Source organism: Cupressus sempervirens, chromosome 11 (genome assembly GCF_028749045.1).
Source record: "Cupressus sempervirens isolate cs-2001-9-10 chromosome 11, ASM2874904v1, whole genome shotgun sequence".
NCBI lineage: Eukaryota > Viridiplantae > Streptophyta > Pinopsida > Cupressales > Cupressaceae > Cupressus > Cupressus sempervirens.
Window position 1 is genome coordinate 289,611,531 of NC_143128.1, and position 20,141 is coordinate 289,631,671.

The 20,141-nt window shown below is 32.3% G+C and overlaps 1 protein-coding gene and 1 pseudogene across 1 annotated transcript; one reads left to right on the forward strand and one right to left on the reverse strand.

The window, feature by feature from the left end:
• Positions 1 to 7,166: 7,166 nt before the first annotated feature.
• LOC149529248 (protein EXORDIUM-like 2) lies at positions 7,167 to 8,353 on the forward strand. The gene has a single exon (XM_089809938.1). The coding sequence runs from the start codon at positions 7,309 to 7,311 to the stop codon at positions 8,263 to 8,265; it is 957 nt and encodes a 318-aa protein (XP_089666064.1). The 5' UTR covers positions 7,167 to 7,308; the 3' UTR covers positions 8,266 to 8,353.
• A 5,160-nt stretch (positions 8,354 to 13,513) lies between these two features.
• On the reverse strand, positions 13,514 to 15,001 carry LOC149529249 (protein EXORDIUM-like 2 pseudogene; annotated as a pseudogene).
• Between the last annotated feature and the right edge of the window lie 5,140 nt (positions 15,002 to 20,141).

Genomic DNA, 20,141 nt, shown 5'->3' on the forward strand with positions numbered 1-20,141 from the left:
TAAGGGGCTGGAAAGCTAATTAGCACATGCATTTGCTATGAAGGATTTGGGGGTAGAAAAATAAATCCTTAGTATGAAAATTTTTAGAGATAGAAAGAACAAAAAATTGAATTTATCTCGAGTTGATTATATTGAGAAGGTGTTGCAACGTTTCTCTATGGAGAATGCTAAAGCTATCAACACACCTTTAGCTAGTCATTTGAAGTTGATTAAGGAGATGTGCCCAAAGACACAAGAAAAGGAGGATAAGATGTCTAAGGTACCTTATGCTTCAACTATAGAAATTTTTATGTATGCTATAGTATGTACAAGGCTAGATATTGCACATGCAGTGGGAGTTGTTAGTAGGTTTATGAGTCATCCAAGAATTGAGCATTAGAATGCAACAAAATGGATTCTCATATATTTGACAGAAACATATAATAAGTGTCTACACTTTGGGGGCTCTACTAATAGTTTACAAGGCTATGTTGACTTATATTTTGTAAGAGATATTGATACCAAGCGGAGTACTAGATAGGTTATGTATTTATTTTTGGTGGGGCAGCAGTGAGCTGGGTTTCTAGGTTACAAAAGGTTAATGCTTTATCCACTATAGAGGTAGAGTATGTTGCTGCTACAAAGGAAGCCAAGGAGATGATATGGCTTTAGTTCTTTATGAATGAGTTGGGACATCCATAGAGGGATAATTATTTGTTCACATATAGCCAGAGTGTCATTCATCTTGCAAAGAATTTAGCTCTGCATCCAAAAACAAAACACATTTAGTTGTGGTGCCATTTCATTCAGTTAGTTTTGGATGATGGGTAGTTAAAGCTAGAGAACATACATACAAATGACAATCCAACAAATCTGTTTACAGAGGTAGTGATAAGGGAGAAGTTGAACTCCTTTTTAGCTTCAGTTGGTTTTATAGATTGAACAAAATAAAAGAACAATAAAGTCCAGGGTGGTTTGATATTCTAGTGGGAGCTACAAGTTTAACAGTGCTATGATTAGCCTCCAAGGTGAATGCACAAACCTGCGTCACCCTTTTGTAAAGGAAAAGGCTAACAAAAGTATGATATGTCACCTTCAATGACATAAAATTGGCATTATTATATTGAATTTGAAAATGAATTAAATTAATGAAATGTGTAGAAATGGATAAAGTCCAGGATTATAATTTTAAATAATTATTTGGAGTAATAATTGATATGTTTTCCTAATTTTTATAGATAATGTTTTTACCACTGAAAAATGTTGAAAATCAAGGATCTAGTTCCCACCACAAAACTATATGAAAATAAACTTATTTCTCTTTGATTTTAGACTATGTTATAAATGACATATATAGCTAGAACAATCAAAAATAAAAATTCTCCTTAGACCTATATTTTCTCTTTTATAATGATTCAAATTTTAACTCACCTGAAGTCGATAGTTTTCATCTCCCACCATATTTTTCAAAATAAATCTATTTTAACCAGAAGAAAAATTATACATTCTAAAAGAGCATTCTCTCTTCTAGAACGCCATATAATTTTATTTTATTTTAATATATGATTTAATATTTTTTTCCTTTCTCAAAATTGACATCTTTTCGAGTGTTAAAATGCATTCTTGTAGAATTTATTAATTAAAATATACTATATCTAATTAAAACACTATAAACTCTATATGAGAATATTCTTGACTTTGAGCTCTATAAAATAGTGTTTATATGTTATTAAAATAATATAATAAAAAAATAGTAAGATTTATTGAAACACTACTTTTCTAAAATATTTTGAGTTCTTTAGTAATTGGATACAAACTAGTGTAAAATATGAATTTAATTGACATTTTCAATTGGAAAAGTGTGAGACCATATATAATTTAGCTACAATGAATTTATCCAGATCATATATTTGAACAAAATTTATTTTTTGATAAAAATACTCAAAATTAGTCATTCTGATAAGTCAGCCTCAAAGGTGGCACAACTTTGTACTTTTACCCTCCAAGTGGGAGGTTATTGTTGTGGAGTCTGATTAGTCTCCAAGTGGGAGAATTTTGTGATCTGAAGCCTAATCAGACTCAAAGGTTTATTCAACGCAGTTTCCCTCTAGATTATTTCTACAGGAGTTTGGGGGTAGTGCCATAGGTATTTTTATATTATTCTAGCCCTAATTTTGCAAGTGACAAAAAACCTTTATAAAAAGGCTTAGAGTTAGGGATTTTTCATAAGGTGTGATGCAAATATTGCTTCTTGCAGCTATATTGAGCTGTAAGGGATTATAGATTGTAATCAAGTTGTAATCACTGTACATAACCTAGGGATTGGGTTAACCATGTTAAATCTTGGTGTCTTGTGTTCTCTTATGTGCGATCTACTATTTTCTGGTATTGGTTATATTTGCATGTAACTTTTATTTCTATCTGAGGTTAATTCTAACAAGACGAACCTATGAATCAAGCTATCTTGATTGAAAACACTTGGCAATATACTTGATTGTATTTATCTTAACTTTTGGCCTTCACACTCACATTCATGTTATATAGGCATACCTGCTCCACAATTTTGTAAGCATCCTCCTTTGAAATGCAACCCACACACAAAAAATAATGGGATTCAGTAGTGTTTGGTTGCTTCATAAACATTTCTGCCCTCACAAGATGCTAGTGTGGACAATTTAAAACGTAATATTTCATATATATATTTGTGTCCTCTAGCAGTGGCCAAAATGACCCTTAAAAAATTCTACTAATATGAAACCACCTTGCATCTAATGCAAAAATAGTTTGAAAGACCCTTTGACTTCACTTTGCTCATTTATAAGGTAGTTTCTCTATAAATCTTAGTAGGACTAATGATAATAACATGCACATCAATGCAAATTTTGAGAATATATAACAATCTTTAGCACATAAATGATCTCATTTGGCTTGCCATACTTTCTTAAGGGGCAAACCTATTTAAGTCTTTTAGTTCCAAAAGAAAAATGATCCAAATTAATACCCTTTGATAAGTAGAATGAACCTTTTAAGTACAACATTGTTCCTGTTGAATACACTCATTGAGTTGAATGCATGCTTCTTAATCTTATTGACTAGACCAAAATAAAATAAGCAATAATATTATTTTTCCCTTTTGGCACCAAAAGTATGATGAAGCAATGTTGGTCATAGGGTGACATGGCTAAAAAAATTCAAATTTAATCAACTGATCCCAAAAAACTATTCCAATGACATCTTACTCTGAAAGAAATCAAAATTGATCACTGATTTATTGTTCAAAACTCATTTCTCATATTTTTGTAAAATTATGACTTTTGTGTTGAAAGGCCTATGAATTAGCTTTAAAAATTGAAAAAAACATCTAACTGAGAGATGACACTTGACACAATTATTCTTTGGTCCACATACTCTCACCCTGTTAAATTTCATCTCATGATGACAATCTGGAGATTTGTACTATGGTCCCGATGTTGAAATTGGTATGCTAGGGCCTATTTAATTTTTAGTTTGCATCCTATTTAGAAGGTTTTTTTTATTTTACCCTTTTCTTGTTTTTAAACAGCTCATGCAATGTAGAACATACACAACATGTTTACAATTTTCCAAACCTAAGGATTAGACAATCAAATCCATAAGGCACACACACTATTTCTTTTTGGGGACCAAAAAAGAATTTGGCACCTTTTTGGTCCCCTATCTTTGTGCACTTGTATTTCATTAGTTTGAGACATCTCAATTTTTAGAACCAAATGATGATTATAACTTTTATTTAAATCATAAGTTAGATATGTTTGGATATATTAAACAACCCCAAAATGAACAACCCGTCAACCAGCCTATATCTGGGAGTTCAGGTCTTACAAGATCCCATCATGAGCGCACACATATGCTCATGTGTGGGAACAACCAACTTTATGAATGCAATCACATAACACTAATGCAGTGGTTGGATATGATAAATGCAATAAATGTACAAATACAACAATCACACACAACTGACCTATATTTGGGAGTACAAATTCTACATGAATCCCAATTATGGTAAAGTAAAGTTATGGTTAGATTGGAAACCCAACATACATTCCAAATCCATGACTAAGACAAGTGCCAAGAAATACACAAGAAAATTGTGCGGCACACAAAATGAGGCGATGTGAAAATCGCTAAAAATTAACATTGTTGAAAATTATAGAATTAAAGCCCCATTATTTAAATGGTTGACAAACATCCAAAACTAAAATAAAAATCAAGTTCCAAGCTCATATGAAAAAGGAACTAGCATAATGGTTTAAAACTTATAAATTCCAAAGTCAAAAACCCCAATTTGCTCACATATTCCCAACTGGGCCAAATAAACACATGAAAACAGAGGGAAGCGCTAGTTCTCAACCTCTCATTGTAAAGTAGTAAAAAATAGAAGATAAAATGGGTCAAAACTAATAAAATAGAAAAGCCCTACCTCATAGCCAAAAGGGTAGAAATGGGAACTGGGGCTAGAAAATAATGAAGGCACCTTGACAAAATGCTCAAAAAAAATTAGTTTCCCATTCTAAATTCAACTAGCCTATTCTTGCAGCTATCACAACCAACCCAACAAGCAAAACACTAAAAAGCTTACAAGGGGTTTTAGAAGATTTGCTTCAAAAATCCTAAATTAAAATGTGAGAAGTGAGAATTTACTCACTTTTAGCCAATACTTGGACTTTTACAAAGTGATATATTAGGTTGTTTAAAATTTACAATAATCTAATTAACTTCCTTACCCAAATAAATCTGGTGATTCCAATTGCTTAGAATTCAATTATGACAAATTAGTTGATAAATTAAAATAAATTAAATCAAATATAAAATTCTCATTAAACCATTAAATTAGAATAATTAGTAACTTTTGCGACCATTGCGGGTTCCTAAATGGATATGCATGCTCATAGGTCTAATCACAAATGTGCAATGAATCCAACTTTTACCAATTAATCAGAGGGTTTATTATTTTAATTAACACAGATACTTCACCCATACAAGGATGACATTAGGTCACTATGAACAACCAAATCACTAACTTCACATGCTATTGCAAGGGATATAAGTCTTGGACAATTAAAAACCCAATCACATGTAAATGCATGATAATAATATAGTTGGTGCAACAATGTGTGAAGTTGTGTAAATAACCATTTAATTAATTTCATTAAAATAATCTATAAATCATTCATTTGTATCATAATAAAAGTTCACTACAAGAATTATATAAATATTAGTAGCACAAGCACATCACTAGAATCAAATAAGGTCCATTAAACATCCATAAACAAATAATTCAACATCACACATGAGTAAACACTGTTGCGGGAACCTAGTCAAGTGCAACAAGACAATAATACACAATGCAATCATTGCATCTATCTTAGGGTAATCACAAAACAACAACGTGACACCTTATCTATCCATGAAACTACTGACACAAACTTCAATGAAACCATCTAACACATCATAATCTCATAATCAGGCTAAGTATAATCAACCAGTTAATGCAAAAATATAATCAAATCACCCCAAGGGTATAGACCACTCACGGGTCCTAATCATGATCACTTATGAAACAATATCATCAAGGTTGCATCCATTAGGATGACTTACATAAATCAAATGGATGAGATACTACAACTATAACCATAATTCTAAGTGAACAAAAATACTAATTGAACTATAAAATTAATCTAATTAAGTTCAATTCTAATCATATCCTTCGATTGAATAGTAACCTCAATTGAATTATATAATACATGTAGCTAATTATTTAAATTAGAAATTAATTATCAACTTTAGTTAAAAAGAATCTTACTAAAGTATTAATTACAAATTTAGTAATAATTTAAATTTTTATTGTTTATGATTAACAATTTTAATGTTAAAATTATATAGTCTATACAAGTCATTAATAAAATATTATAATAAATAAACAATTTAATAATTGAAACACAATAATTCTATTTATTAGATGTATTATTTGCCAATGCCATTAGCATACGTTAAATCATAAATAAATAAATTTAAATGGGTCTATTAACCTAAGTTTTCACTTTTTATGAGCACGAGACTTCCATCCACAAATATAATTAATCAAGCATCTGCATCCTCCTCCTTGCATCCTCCTCCTTGCTATCCTCCCTACAAATTGCACCATTGACTAAATTTCAAAAAAATGAAAACACAATGAATTTTTTTTGAAATTTTCAGCATTTGACCTTCACAATTTGTATATTTTGTGATCGAAAACAACCAAATTTTTGAAAAAATTTCATCATGTTTTCATGAATATGAAAAAATCCACATTTAAACTTTTTTGTCTTTAGTACATTTTATGTAGAGATTAGCCAGCACCATACTTCCCTGTTTCCCACGCGTTATAGAAGGGGTATTGTGTCACAGCTGGCAATGTATTCGGCATCCAGAATTACAGCACGGGATGACGTGGAATGCACAAAGAGTACGTGGCTAAACACGCGAAGTCGTCAAACAAGAAGTAAGACTATAAGATAATGGGTCCATGATCACAATGTTACGAATACAGCGGGATCTTACTCTTACAAACTCCCCAAAAATTACCCCGCGTGGGTTCACATACTCGTTTCAGTGGGAAAATCTACACCCTATTGTCGACTCAAAAGTTAATGACAACTGAGACGAGGAACAGCTTTTTAATGCATTGTGCGATATGTAAAATGCTGACGATGACTTTCGTAGATAAAACATTTCCAATTTGCGACTTTTGTACTTTTGTTCACACGTTTTGGACATAAAGTAATAAAACATTTATTAGACAACAAGGTGATATTAAATTTGTAATCAAAGCAAAACCAAAATTTGTAATCAAAGCAAGGGGCAACAATAATACAAGCGGCATAAGCCGCGATTACTGTCTGCTAAAGAGTGTGCCGTAAATTGATTTAAAATGCAAGCATTTTCACTTACAAAAACGAGTTTTAATTGTTTTCAATATTCCGTTTTGTAAAGCTTCGAGTGGAGAGGCGGCGGGATGTCGACATGCGTGTGAACAATTGTCAATACGTGTACCGCGTTTTTCGGAGACTTCTCGAAGAAGCATCAAAGGTCTTGATTAATAATGGAAGCCAACGCGTGCTGTAGAAGCAATATGGAAGCTTCCAAACTATGTACAACGAGTGTTCACCTGTTTCCATTTGAGCCGAAGCCCCTATATAAGATCAAATCCATTAACATAACACATCATCGAAGAGCTAGTTTGGTGTATTAACTCACATTGGCGATATTTAGAATCCACTTCAAATACACATTGTGGTTTAGGAAAAAATGTCTGATCTGTGGCATCTTAGTGTTAGGGTATTAGTCCTGGTATTTGCTATACAACTGTGTAGAATTGGCGCTGATGCTGCATTGGTGGAGGAGCCGCCACTGGTTCTGACTTATCATAAAGGACCCCTGCTCAACGCAAAGATCATCGATGTTCATGTCATCTGGTATGGCAAATTTAGCCCCGTTCAGCGGTCCATCGTGGCGGACTATTTGCAGTCTCTAGCCGCTAAATTGCAGGGGACAGACAAGCAGCCCTCTGTTTCCACGTGGTGGAAGACTACTGCAAAATACAAAGGCGCCGCCTCTAATAAGGCGGCTCTGAGTAGTGCAAGGCTTGGGAAGCAGAAGATGGACGGTTCTTATTCCCTGGGGAAGTTGTTGAAGAGGACGGACATCGCCGCACTGGTTCAGAGCGCCATCAAATCCAGAGCTCTGCCGCCGCCTGCGAGGAATACAAACGCGGTATATTTGGTACTGACGTCCGATGACGTGGCAGTGGAGAGGTTCTGCGTGAGCTCATGCGGATACCACGAGAAGACGAGAGGGTCCCGGCTGGTGTACGCGTGGGTGGGTAACGCGGTAAGTCAGTGCCCGGGGCAGTGTGCGTGGCCCTTTCATCAGCCGCTCTATGGGCCTCAGACCCCTCCTTTGGTGCCCCCCAATGCTGACGTGGGCATCGACGGAATGATCATCAATATCGCGACTGTTTTGGCCGGAGCGGTGACGAACCCGTTTAATACGGGGTATTTCCAAGGGGACGCCGCTGCTCCGCTGGAGGCCGTGTCCGCTTGCGCGGGAATTTACGGGAAAGGGGCGTACCCGGGTTACCCAGGGGAGGTTTTGGTGGACAAAACAACGGGGGCGAGTTATAATGCGCATGGATTAAATGGGCGTCAGTTTTTATTGCCAGCCATGTGGGATCCTGCAACTAAGTCCTGCAGCACACTGGTCTGAGAAAGCATTGCGGTGCCGAAGGTTTTCTGTATATGTTAGAGTGCACACTAGTTTAATAATATTATTCTTTATTTTTTATTTTTTCAAAGTTGTATTTTCATGGGTCTATAAATTCCTTGTAGATGAGAATCACTTTACATAGCATGATCTTCAGAATTTATAAGAGAGATTAATGGATAGGCCTTTGCTCTAAACGAAATTTGAGTCGTGGGTAGAAATTAGGACCTAAAACAAAATCTTCACCTAAAAATGGCGATTTCTTTTTTTAAAATAAATTTTATAGAAGAGCAATGCATTTAAAAATTTTAAAAACCAATGTTAATGAGTGTAGTGTAATCTCTTTTGTAAACTTTAGATAAAATGCACTAAAGATAAAATAAAGTCAAAACTTTTTTTACAATGTAGTGATTTCTTTCTAAATTTTATGTTGTTTTCGACTATAAACTATATAGATCATGAAGATCAAATGTTGAAAATTTTAGACAAATCGATGAAATTTTCGATTTTTTGAAAATTGGTCAAGTATACAATTTGTTTGGAGAATAGCTGCATTCAATTTAAAATTGTGAAAGTAAATGTAACGTACAAACACTATTTGCACTCATGTCATAGGAACGCTTTATAGGAATGGGTAAGCCTATTTTGTGCTACAATGAGATATTCAATTTATTTTATGATGTTTGTATTTACTTATCATTGCAGCAAAGGTCAGTAAAATATTTGCAAAGTAGATTGCAACTCTCCATATGTGATCAATACCATTATTGTTGAAAGCCTAAAGTGGACTCATACATCCAACCTAATCAAAAAAATTCATAGCCTATTTTATAGAGAGAGAGAGATTGTATATATTTAAAATCAAATGATTATGATAGATAAATAATAATAAGAAGTAGATTGCAACTCTCCATATGTGATTGATACCATTATTGTAGAAAGCTCAAAGAGGACCCATACATCCAACCTAACCAAAAAAATTCACAGCCTATTTTCTAGAGAGAGAGAGAGATTGTATATATTTAAAATCAAATGATTATAATAAATAAATAATAACAAGAGCTCTTTTAAGACTATCTATTGGAGAAAATAGATGGAAATAGATTATTAGAAAATAATGTAAAAAAGTAGTTATCCAAACGTATCATAGAATAAAGCTAATGTTAAACATATAGATTTTATAACACATAGGTTAGGTAAAGTTAAAACCTATACATATGCATTATAGAAAAAAAGTATTTGACAAGAGAAAGATTGTTGAATGATTTATAGGACTCTAAATGAAGATTGTATTTTATAGGAAATTTTTTTTTTTTTTTTCTGATTATCTTTCACATTATAATTTAATAAGTTGATACAATTACTAAATTACCAATCATTTGTACATTACATGCTACTATTAACTATTGTGATATTGTGAAAAAGATTATATATATATATATATATATATATATAATTCATAGTCTATTTTCAGAGAGAGATTTTATATAAATATTTAAAATCAAATGATTATAATAAATAGATAATAACTTGAGAGCTCTTTTGAATTTGTCTATTGGGGAAAATAGATGGAAATAGATGATTAGAAAATAATGTTAAAAAGTAGTTATCCAAACATATCATAGAATAAAGCTAATTTATACATATAGATTTTATAACACATAGGTAAAGTAAAGTTAAAACCTATACATATGCATTATGGAAAAAAAGTATCTAACAAGAGAAAGATTGTTGAATGATTTATAGGATTCTAAATGAAGATTGTATTTTATAGGAAAATGTTATTTTTTCTTCTGTTTATCTTTCACATTATAATTTAATAGGTTGATACAATTACTAAATTTGTGTGTTACATGCTATTATTAACTATTGTAATATTGTGAAAAAGATTTTATAAAATTAAAATGAATATATATATATATATATATATATATATATATATATATATATATAATGTCAGTGCTAAATACTTAATACAATATTATTTTTAAAATTACTATTTTACATGTTCAATATAATAACAATTAATATAATTATACAAATATTATCATAATTTAAATTTGTTATTTGACTAAATTCAAAAACTATTTTTAAAAATCTAAGTATAAAAAAGAATCAAGTGAAAAAATTTAAGTAAACTTTTAAAACATTTTTACTTATTAAATCTATTTTAAACAGTATAGTACATGAAAATAATTTTAAAAATATTGTGTTTTATTTTGATTTACTCTTTAAGAATAAAAACTTGAAAAAGAAAAAAGCTTGAAATGTTTTTATTTTAATATTTTTTACATCAAGATTACATTGTACATTATATAATCTTACAACTTTATGAAAGGTACATTTGTTTCATATTTTTAGTCCACTCTAGATTATTTACAGTGTTAAATGGTGACACAACATCAGAGATTAAACATGACAATTGTTGTGAAGTCAATTAACTTTATTAACTTTTGAAGTCAATTTAATGTGGACAAAATTATTAGTTTATGAGTTTACAAGAAAAGCCTCCCTTGCATAGCCACTTCTCCATCATTAAATGAAATTGATCTGAGAGCTTACAAGAAAAGCCACTTCTCCATCATTAACTTTTGAAGTCAATTTAATGTGGACAAAATTATTAGTTTATGAGTTTACAAGCAAAGCCTCCCTTGCATAGCCACTTCTCCATCATTAAATGAAATTGTACATTTGATCAGAGAGCTTGGAGTGCATCCATAGAGTTAGGTGGGGATGACATCTATGAAATGTAATTAATGTTGTTTGTTCATAGTTTTCTGATTTTCTAAAGTGGAAAAATAACATAAACCCCAGTAAAATTGAGAGTGACTAATAGGAAAATAAGAATAAATCAATCTAAATTAATTTAAAAATAAAAACTTTGATTTTTTTTAACTGGACAAATTAATAGGAGGGGATTCTAATGAAAACATTAGTTTTATAGGCAAGGACTAATAATGTCCAAGTCTAATGATGGCTAATCTTCCTACAAGAATTGCAAAGATATTTTCTAGGGCCTTGTGGGTATAAGGAGGGATGAGCACATTCCTCCATACTTTTTTGTTATATTCAATACTAAAGTGAATTGTCTACTTAGCAAGTATATATTTCCTCAATGATAGAAGTGTGTGATTTTTAAGGCTTAATGTTCTTACCTTTAGAAAATGTTGTTTGGGCAAGAAATCTTAAATCACTTTTTACATGATTTTAAGATTGAAAATCTTTAAAATTCTTATTAAAATACTCGTGATTGGAATGTTCCTTAAAATTTAGTTTTTTTTTTCTCAAAAGATTTAATTATATAACCATAGTCTAGTTAGACTTAGCTTAGGAATAAGCAACTTGGAGAGCACATTTATACTTCCTTTAACTAAAATTTGATAATCAAATGAAATTGTTGTAAAATGTCTATCCTTTTATAGTTGGTCAACTGAGAAATATGGGAAACTAGAAGTATACTTGTAGTTAGGATCTTGTGATATGTAAAACTTTCAGTAGCTGGTTGTGGTAGCAACCTGACACTCAAAATTGATCATTTCTAATTGTGACAAATTATACTCAATGAAGAAAATTAATTTTTTAAAGTACAATGTTTGAATTGTCCAGTGTTCTAGTTGCATGTGTGTATTATTGTTTAGAAATGTGTTTAAATCATATAAAACCTCAGTAATAATTATTTCTTTAAATAACATTTGTTCTTTGTTCTTTTTTTGTAGACCTATTCTTAGAACTCAAAACTTGTTAAAATCATTTTATTTATAAATTTTAGAAATTAAATATAAATATGAATGAATTCAAAATTGTACTAAATTCATTACTTCTTTGTAATATTTTTGGTTGGTTTAGGTTCATTTCTAAAACGCAGTGTTCATGAAAAATAATGGTTGTTAGATTTAATCTTAATTTAATAAAATATACACAAAAGAATACAATTAGCCAACACGAAACAGTCTAGACTAAGAACATGATATAATTAATACATGTATAAAATTGTAAGTGGAAATAAATGCCGTTCACTATATAAACTCCCTATATATTGCACTTTCTCCTTTAACAGATGCAAGAAACACATGAGATTTGTAACATAAGCATTGGATTTTAAAAGAGCTCATAATCTTCTCCAAGAATGCAACCAAGAAGTAGTGGTGCATGATTTTGGTCTGCTCAAAAGTACTTTCCATAACCTCTACAGTTCAACTGGAATTATCCTAGTCATATGGCTTTCCTTATTGTTTTACATGCTATAACTATCCTAATTTCTCATTGAGCCTCTAATCCAAAATTTCTACCTCGTACTGATAGATGAGGTGGATGTCTTAGCATTCAAGCCAAGGCAAAAGTGTTAAAATTGTGCTAGATGAAAAAACTACAAACATAAAAAACTTCTACAATTGATGATATTGCAATTATTGATAATCTAATCGGGAAATTGGAAAGTGGTATTTCAAACTTGCTTCCAAGATTCTGAATTAATCCCATTCAATTTGTAAAGTTACTATCTGGTTCATATACTTTATTGCCTATTACTCTATTGTTTTTTATTTTATTTTTTCACCTTTGCTCTAGCATTTATGTCGATCATAACTTCGATGATATGTGGCATTATAGAATGATGATACAAACTATCACATGGATCATGTAGCCTCAAATATAAGTTAAAATTAAAGAATCTGAAGACATCTCTCAAGTCATTGTGTCAAATATTTCACATACATTTCTTGAAGGCATTTTATTAAATATTCCATAGGTTGTATGGTCTTACATTTTGCATGTGTCTACAAGGTTTTGTTTAAGTACAACAGTGATAGAAATCATCAATGCTTGGATAGCTATGCATATCGTGCTCTAAAATCACAACATGGACACACATGGATGTTGTAGGTAACAAATGTAGACTAGTTTAAACTTTCAACATATTTAGCCTATGTATATGTATCCTATCAGCATACACAAGAGGAGGACATGTATTTACAATATTTTGTCAAACACTAGATTGCAATATTTAAATATAACACTTGTTGTATTGCCAAAATGCTTAAACAACATTTAATTGAAAATCTGTTAAACAATTCACTTGTCTCCTTAGAATTCATGCTATATGTAGTGCCCCGTATTTACAAGAAACCATGGTTCAAGATCTTGAGTTTGTCACAAAACCTAAATAGATGAATCCGTTTTACATTACTTGAGTTTGTCACGAAACCTAAATAGATGAATCCGTTTTACATTAATATTTTTTTTTGGGTTCATATTGAGCTTTGATTAACGCACCCTTTAGGGTTTTCTACTGGAAAATTTACTTTAAATAAGATTACATTGATGTGGACTTGAACTCAATATGCTAGATCAAAATATTTCTCACATGCTAGATCAGTCGAGTAAAAAATAATTGAAGTATTTAAAAGATTGAATGAATAAAGAATTATAACAGTAGATGCATCGCGCAGCTTGTGCGAACAATTGTTTAGACCAATGTCTTGCAGGATCGTGAGGTGGGATCCCACATTACTGGGAGGAGGAACGTGCGGCCGTTGAAACCGTGTGCATTGTAGCTCGCCCCTGTCGTCTCTTCCACCAAGAGTTGACCGGCGTAACCGGGATAAGACCCGCTTCCATATTTGCCTGGACACGCTGACACCGCCTCCAGCGGAGCAGCGGCGTCTCCCTGGAAGTATCACGACTTGAACGGATTCGTCACCGCTCCCGGCAAAACAGTGGCAATGTTGATGATCATCCCGTCGACGCCCACATCGCCGTTGGGGGGAAGCAGAGGAGCGCTCTGCGGACCGTAAATTGGCTGATGAAACGGCCATGCGCACTGCCCCGGGCACTGCGTCGCCGAGTTCCCCACCCACGCGTACGCGTATTCATTAATGTCCCGGCCTGCTTTGCTGCTGTCATGGAATCCGCAAGAGCTGCTGCAGAAGTTCTCCACCATTACATCCTCAGACGTGAGCACCAGATACAACTCCACCTCCCCAATATTGTTCTTCCTTGATGGCGGAGGCAGAGCTCCGGATTTGATTGCATCATGCACCAGGATGGGAATGTCACTTCGTTTGAGGGACTTCCCGAGAGAATAGGATTCGTCCAGCTTCTGCTTCCCCAGCCTTCGAATCAATGGCTGAGCTGCTTGGATTAATGTGGAAGGGGCAGATCCTCTGTAGCCCTCTGTCGTTTTCCACCAGGTGAGAACAGAGGGCGAAGAACCCTGCTGCTTGCTGCTTTCCATTCCCAAAGACTGCACAAAGTCGGCCACAATGGTACGCTGGGCGGAAGTGAAGTTTCCGTACCAGATGAGATGAAGATTGAGAATGGGAGATGTGGTAAGGAGAGGGCCATTGTGGTATTGCAGAACGAGAGGATTTTCTTCGACCAGGGCAGACAGCTTCCTCCAGGGGAAAAGGGGCCGAGCTGCGGCATCCCCTGTAGTGGACAATGCCGTCAAACATATTAGCACCAAGGACATGACAATCTTTTCAGAACCTAAAACAGCCATTTGTAGCGGGATTTATTAGCAATGGAAGAAAGATTTGAAAGTTTCAATGTATAATGAAGGGTGGAAGAGCTGTGTGGGAAGAAGCAGAGGAGGGTGGAGTTTAAATAGGCAGAGACGGCGAAGTCACAGCTGTAGGATAACATTTGAGGGAGATCATACCGCTGGCAGTCACAAGCGCCAATTAGGAATGCAAATTTGCAATGGTGGGTTCCTGGCAAATTCCACAAGAAAGGTCTCATCTAAAAGACAGCTCTGTTTTACCTGGAGGTTAAGCACCAGACGTGCATTGTATTGTTTAATTATTTCATGGGAGCGGGTGCTGCTCCGAAGGAGCAAACAAAGCTGTCAATGCTTTGCTGGTGGAGAATTTCGTGTAGTTGACAAAGAGGCAAATTTTCAGTTTGGGTTTTAAATTAGGATAATGTTCCGGAAAACTTATTATTCTAGTCAAATTGAAAGCACGCCTCACCACTTTTGAAAGACAGAACGAGTTGCTTTTGCCGCAAGAGAGCGAATACGTGAATTCCAATGGGACAACGCACGAGTGTTTTGCTGTGTTTGTTTGGGTTGACTCACAATTTACTTCGGTAAGCAATACAACGCTGTCACGAATCTACATTCCTAGCACTTGTATAAGCTTATAATAAAGTGAAGCTAATTTATAAACACATTTTCATTTTTATTAATATATATGTAAATAGTAAAATATAATAAATATATAAATAGTAAAATATAATAAATATATAAATAGTAAATTATAATAAGTTTTTTTTTGTATTAAGCATAAGGAGATCACGGAAACAACAAAGACCACCGAAGTCAAGGTATCAAAGGACAAGCCTCACACAACAAAAGAGTCGAAAACTACATACAACCAGAGCATAACAAAACAAGATTGAATCATAAAATAGCAACTATTGTAGCACATCTTCAAAGGTGTCCACCCACGCAGTCCAACCCATAGTACCTTCCATCCAAACCAAGTTCTTCTGATCCTGGATCTCACCAGTAGCATTCTGTGGGTTTCTTTTAATCTCCTTGCTGATGCGATTGACCATTTGGTTGAAAGTGTGGATATTGTCTAGGTGCAGCCTCCAGAAGTAACCATTTTTTACTTCATTAGCAAAGAATGTAGCATGTCCATCCTTAAGCAATCTTTTGAACTTAGCCTTGTTGACCTTCATAGTTATTTGAATTTGCAAAATTTTTTGAAATATGTGAGACTTCGAAAAGACTCAGTAAGCAATCTGGGGACATTTTGAAATCTTTCTTCATTTATGCACTTTCTTCATTTATGCACTTCCAAATTTGCCACAAAATGTTAGCTGAGAGAATATCCCAAAACATGTTAACATCTTTTTTTGCATTAGAAATAAAACTAGTAATAACTTCAAGAATATTGAAAGAAGTAGGGATAGAAATGCCAAACATCAACCAAACCTCTTTAGCAAAAGAGCACTCAAAGAATATATGTCTTCCCATTTTCGAGGTTCTGCAAATGTTGCACAAGTTAGTATCAGAGAAAGAGTTCCTAATAGGAAGCTTGTTGAGAATAAGCAACCATTTAAAACATTTAATTTTAGGATCTATAGAACTTTTTCAAAGACTGTCAAAAATCTTATTCCAGGAAGGAACATCTAAATTAGCATACCAAGTATCATTAATATGATTGATAATTTCATCATTGTTGTTAATGATAGAGTAAATGTTCTTAGCTTTAAGCATGGAAATGATAATACCACCAAGCCACTTGATTCTTAGATAACTATTAGAATCAACATGGCAAACAGTAGGAATATTCCTGCTGGCCTTGACAATCATATTATACATCCTCTTATGAGAATTGGGAAGATTAAATTTACTCTTTAACTCATCCCACTGAATAAGTCTATCTTTTTCAAAAATGTCAGTAAGCTGTTTGATCCCAAGGTTGGCCCAATTCTTTGCAAAATAGCCTTGGGTAAGAGCAAGGGGCTTATTACCGAGCTTAAGGTTCCACCAAATGGACCTCTCACCATGGAGGGTCTTATCATCAAAAAGTATTTATTCTTGATGAATTGCTTAACATGGTTCCAGGCCTTCTAGATGGACTTGAACACAGTCGAGCCTTGAACAATGATAGGAAATTCACTACAAATAAGATCAGTGAGGGGGAGATTTTTCCAGAATTTGGCAATCTTAGGATAACCCCTTTCAATATTGTTACGAATTAGCACTCTCCAAGGGTCATCTCCCTCTAAAGCATGAAAGATCCATTTGGAGGCCAAAGCAAGACCACTTAGTCTTAGGTCTTTGAGCCCCAAGCCCCTAAAGACCTTTTTAACATGACACCAACTCCACCTAGGTAACAGAGTGAGACTTGTTATTTCCTTTCCCATCTGACTAGAGATACTTCCTAATAACTTTTTGAATTTCCATAACTTGGTAATCATTAAACATCCAAGCCGAAGCATAGTAAATATTATGACGAAAGAATCTTTTGACAGACTTGCAATCTGCCAGCAAAAGACAAAGACCTATTGTGCCATTTATTCAACTTATTGTAATGCCTGCCCCTAGATCGCATTTCTGTTATCATTGTCAAATTCCTTAGGCTAATTTTATGCATTGATTAGTTTTAGAGATATTGGATTTATAATACTATGATATTAATTCATGACTTTGATTACAAATGTATCAGTTATTATTGCTTAGTTGATTTCATTCATGTGTTGTTAATGATATTTTGATGATCCTAGTTAGTAAATGTGGTTTCTTTCATAAAAATGTTAACATGATGTCTTTAATGATGATTATGTTGTATTGATAGAGATGCATTATTATATGTACGCATTTGATGTTAGACTTGTGATTTTTACGATACTTACCCCATACGTGCATGCGTATGGTGTGCGTGTTTATTTTATCTTTCTGTCTGACGTGTTTGATGTGGTCAAGGGAGGGAGTCGTAGTCACCTGCTAGTCGGGATCTACACGATGAACCACTCCTTGCCATTGTTTGTTTAGTTTAGATATATTATATACATGTAAATGCTCGTCTTTTATGCAGGATGCAGGTACCGGGCATTGACTTCCCTGAATTGCCAGGATGAGCGTGCCTAATTAAATATACTCAAATGGTGAGAATGGGAAGATAATGATCAGGTCCAATCCTAGCCATAGCCTAAAATACTTGTCCTGCAAGGACTCGTAACAGACTGTCTACCCTTTTTAAAACCCGTGAGTATTTTGTGCGTATGTTGTTTTGTGAGTCTTTGATGAATTTTCTATTAATTAAGTCTAATTTAAAGATTAAATTAATGATTTAATTTAATGAAGAATTATTATAACATTTTAATATTTAATTATATTTAATTAATTGAAAAATTAATTAAATAAAAAGAATTGAATTTGAAGATAAAAGTTATAAGATTAAATTTAGAACGTAATAATATTTATTTAATTTAATAATAATATGTTTAGAGTTCATTTTTAAATAAATGCTAAATATTATTGTTATTTAAGTTAATAAATATTTATCAAATTAAATGTTCAAAAATAAATTAAGAAGTGAAAAGATATTAAATTATGAAAAAGATTTAAGTTCGCATGATGCGTGCATGAGATGAAAATATAAGAAATTAATTTAAAAGATAAAATATGTGAACTTGATTAAGATATTTTATTATAAAGTGCACATGAGATTAAAGTTATAAATTAATTAAATAGAAGTCGAGTGGAAAAATTAAATAAAGTAATTTAATAATTCTTTTGTCTTAATTAAAAAGGAAATTAATTGTGCATGAAAGAATTAATTAAATAAAATAATTATAATTTTAGACTGGTGGTGACAGAAACCCTAAAAGGTAATTAGATTTTATATTAGAGGGTTTTTGGGTCATTATTAGAGACACAAGTTTTTCAGACACAAGTTTCAAGGCACACACAGGTTTATGGAGAGCAACTCGAAGGGTTTGGAAAGAAAAGAATTTTATATGGCTTGAAAGATTTTGCTTGCAGTAGGAATTTGCATCTAGTTGTCAGAGGTTAGCATCAGATCTAGGTAGGATCTCGTGGCTTGATTGTATAGTGGGTTTCACTCTTCAAGTTTCTGTTTGCTCCGTGTCTTTTGCATGTGTTGTTTTTCTGGTATGCAATATTGTTCTTGTTTGAGAAATATCTATACATGGCTTAGATGAATACTTCGTTGAGTTTATTTTAGAGGATTGTATTTGAATAAGAAATTAGTTAAATATGAGAATCTATTGGGCATTGAAATCAAGCTTGAGATTTAAAAGATAAACATCCTCTTTCAATAGATTTTAAGAACGAATATTCATTTGAAAAAAAAAAAGTTTGAAATAAAAAGAAAATTTTTAATTAGAAATTTGATTGGCTAAACTTGTTTATCCTATCGGATTTAATTTGTAAATATTGTTAAAAATATATAATAAAACAATAATGTTTGAATTAATTTTTAATAAAATTAAAATTAACATACATATGTTAAAAGGGTGATAATATATAATTTATGTTAAAATTTAGATAAATCTAGAAATAATATGATACATATATTTATATGCAATTGCAATGGGGGTGTTTGTTTTAAAAGTTTTAATTTATTAAAAAAATTGTAGAAAAAAAAAAAAAAACATATATTAAAAAAATGACCCCATACCTTCTATGTGGTTGTTAAAGCCGTGCGTACGAGTGGGGCTGCCTGCGATTTTAAATCACATGACACCATTAATAAGTTGGTGGATGTTGGTAGAAAAAAATACAACTAATCGCCTTCTTCCAATTTATGAGTGTTAGAGAGTTTGATTTTAATATTGATTAACATTAATTTTATAAAAGTTTTTAACAATAAACAAATTAAATTTAAAAAAAACATGTGCCCCACTTAACCTTATTTGGATTGGCGGCCTATTATTATAAATAGGATACTTTTAAAGTTTTATTAAAGTTTTATTAATATTTTCATTAAAGTACTATGTTAATAGTCTTTTTAAATATATATTAACTTTTAATTATTATTTTGATTTATAATGTTTATTAATATTTATTAATTAATTTACAAATTCTAATTTAATAATTAATAAATATTATTAGTTAAAGATTGTTCTTTTTCAATAGTTTTGTTTAATAATTATTTATTACTAATAAGTAATTTATAATGCTAATTATTAATTTATGTGAGTATGGATATAATTATTAATTGATTTAATTAAGATAATTTAATTTAATTTAATTAAGAATGGAAGTTAATTTAATGGATTTTAAAACTTATTTAATTGTTATTGTCAATAATTAACAATATTGATTTTTTATAAAACTATAGTTATTCTATTTAAAATCAATAAGTCGTTATTAACTAAATAAATGAATCGGTTATTGGATG

Coding starts and splice junctions, on each gene's coding strand:
- LOC149529248 (XM_089809938.1), top strand. CDS start 7,309: ATGTCTGATCTGTGGCATCTTAGTGTTAGGGTATTAGTCCTGGTATTT.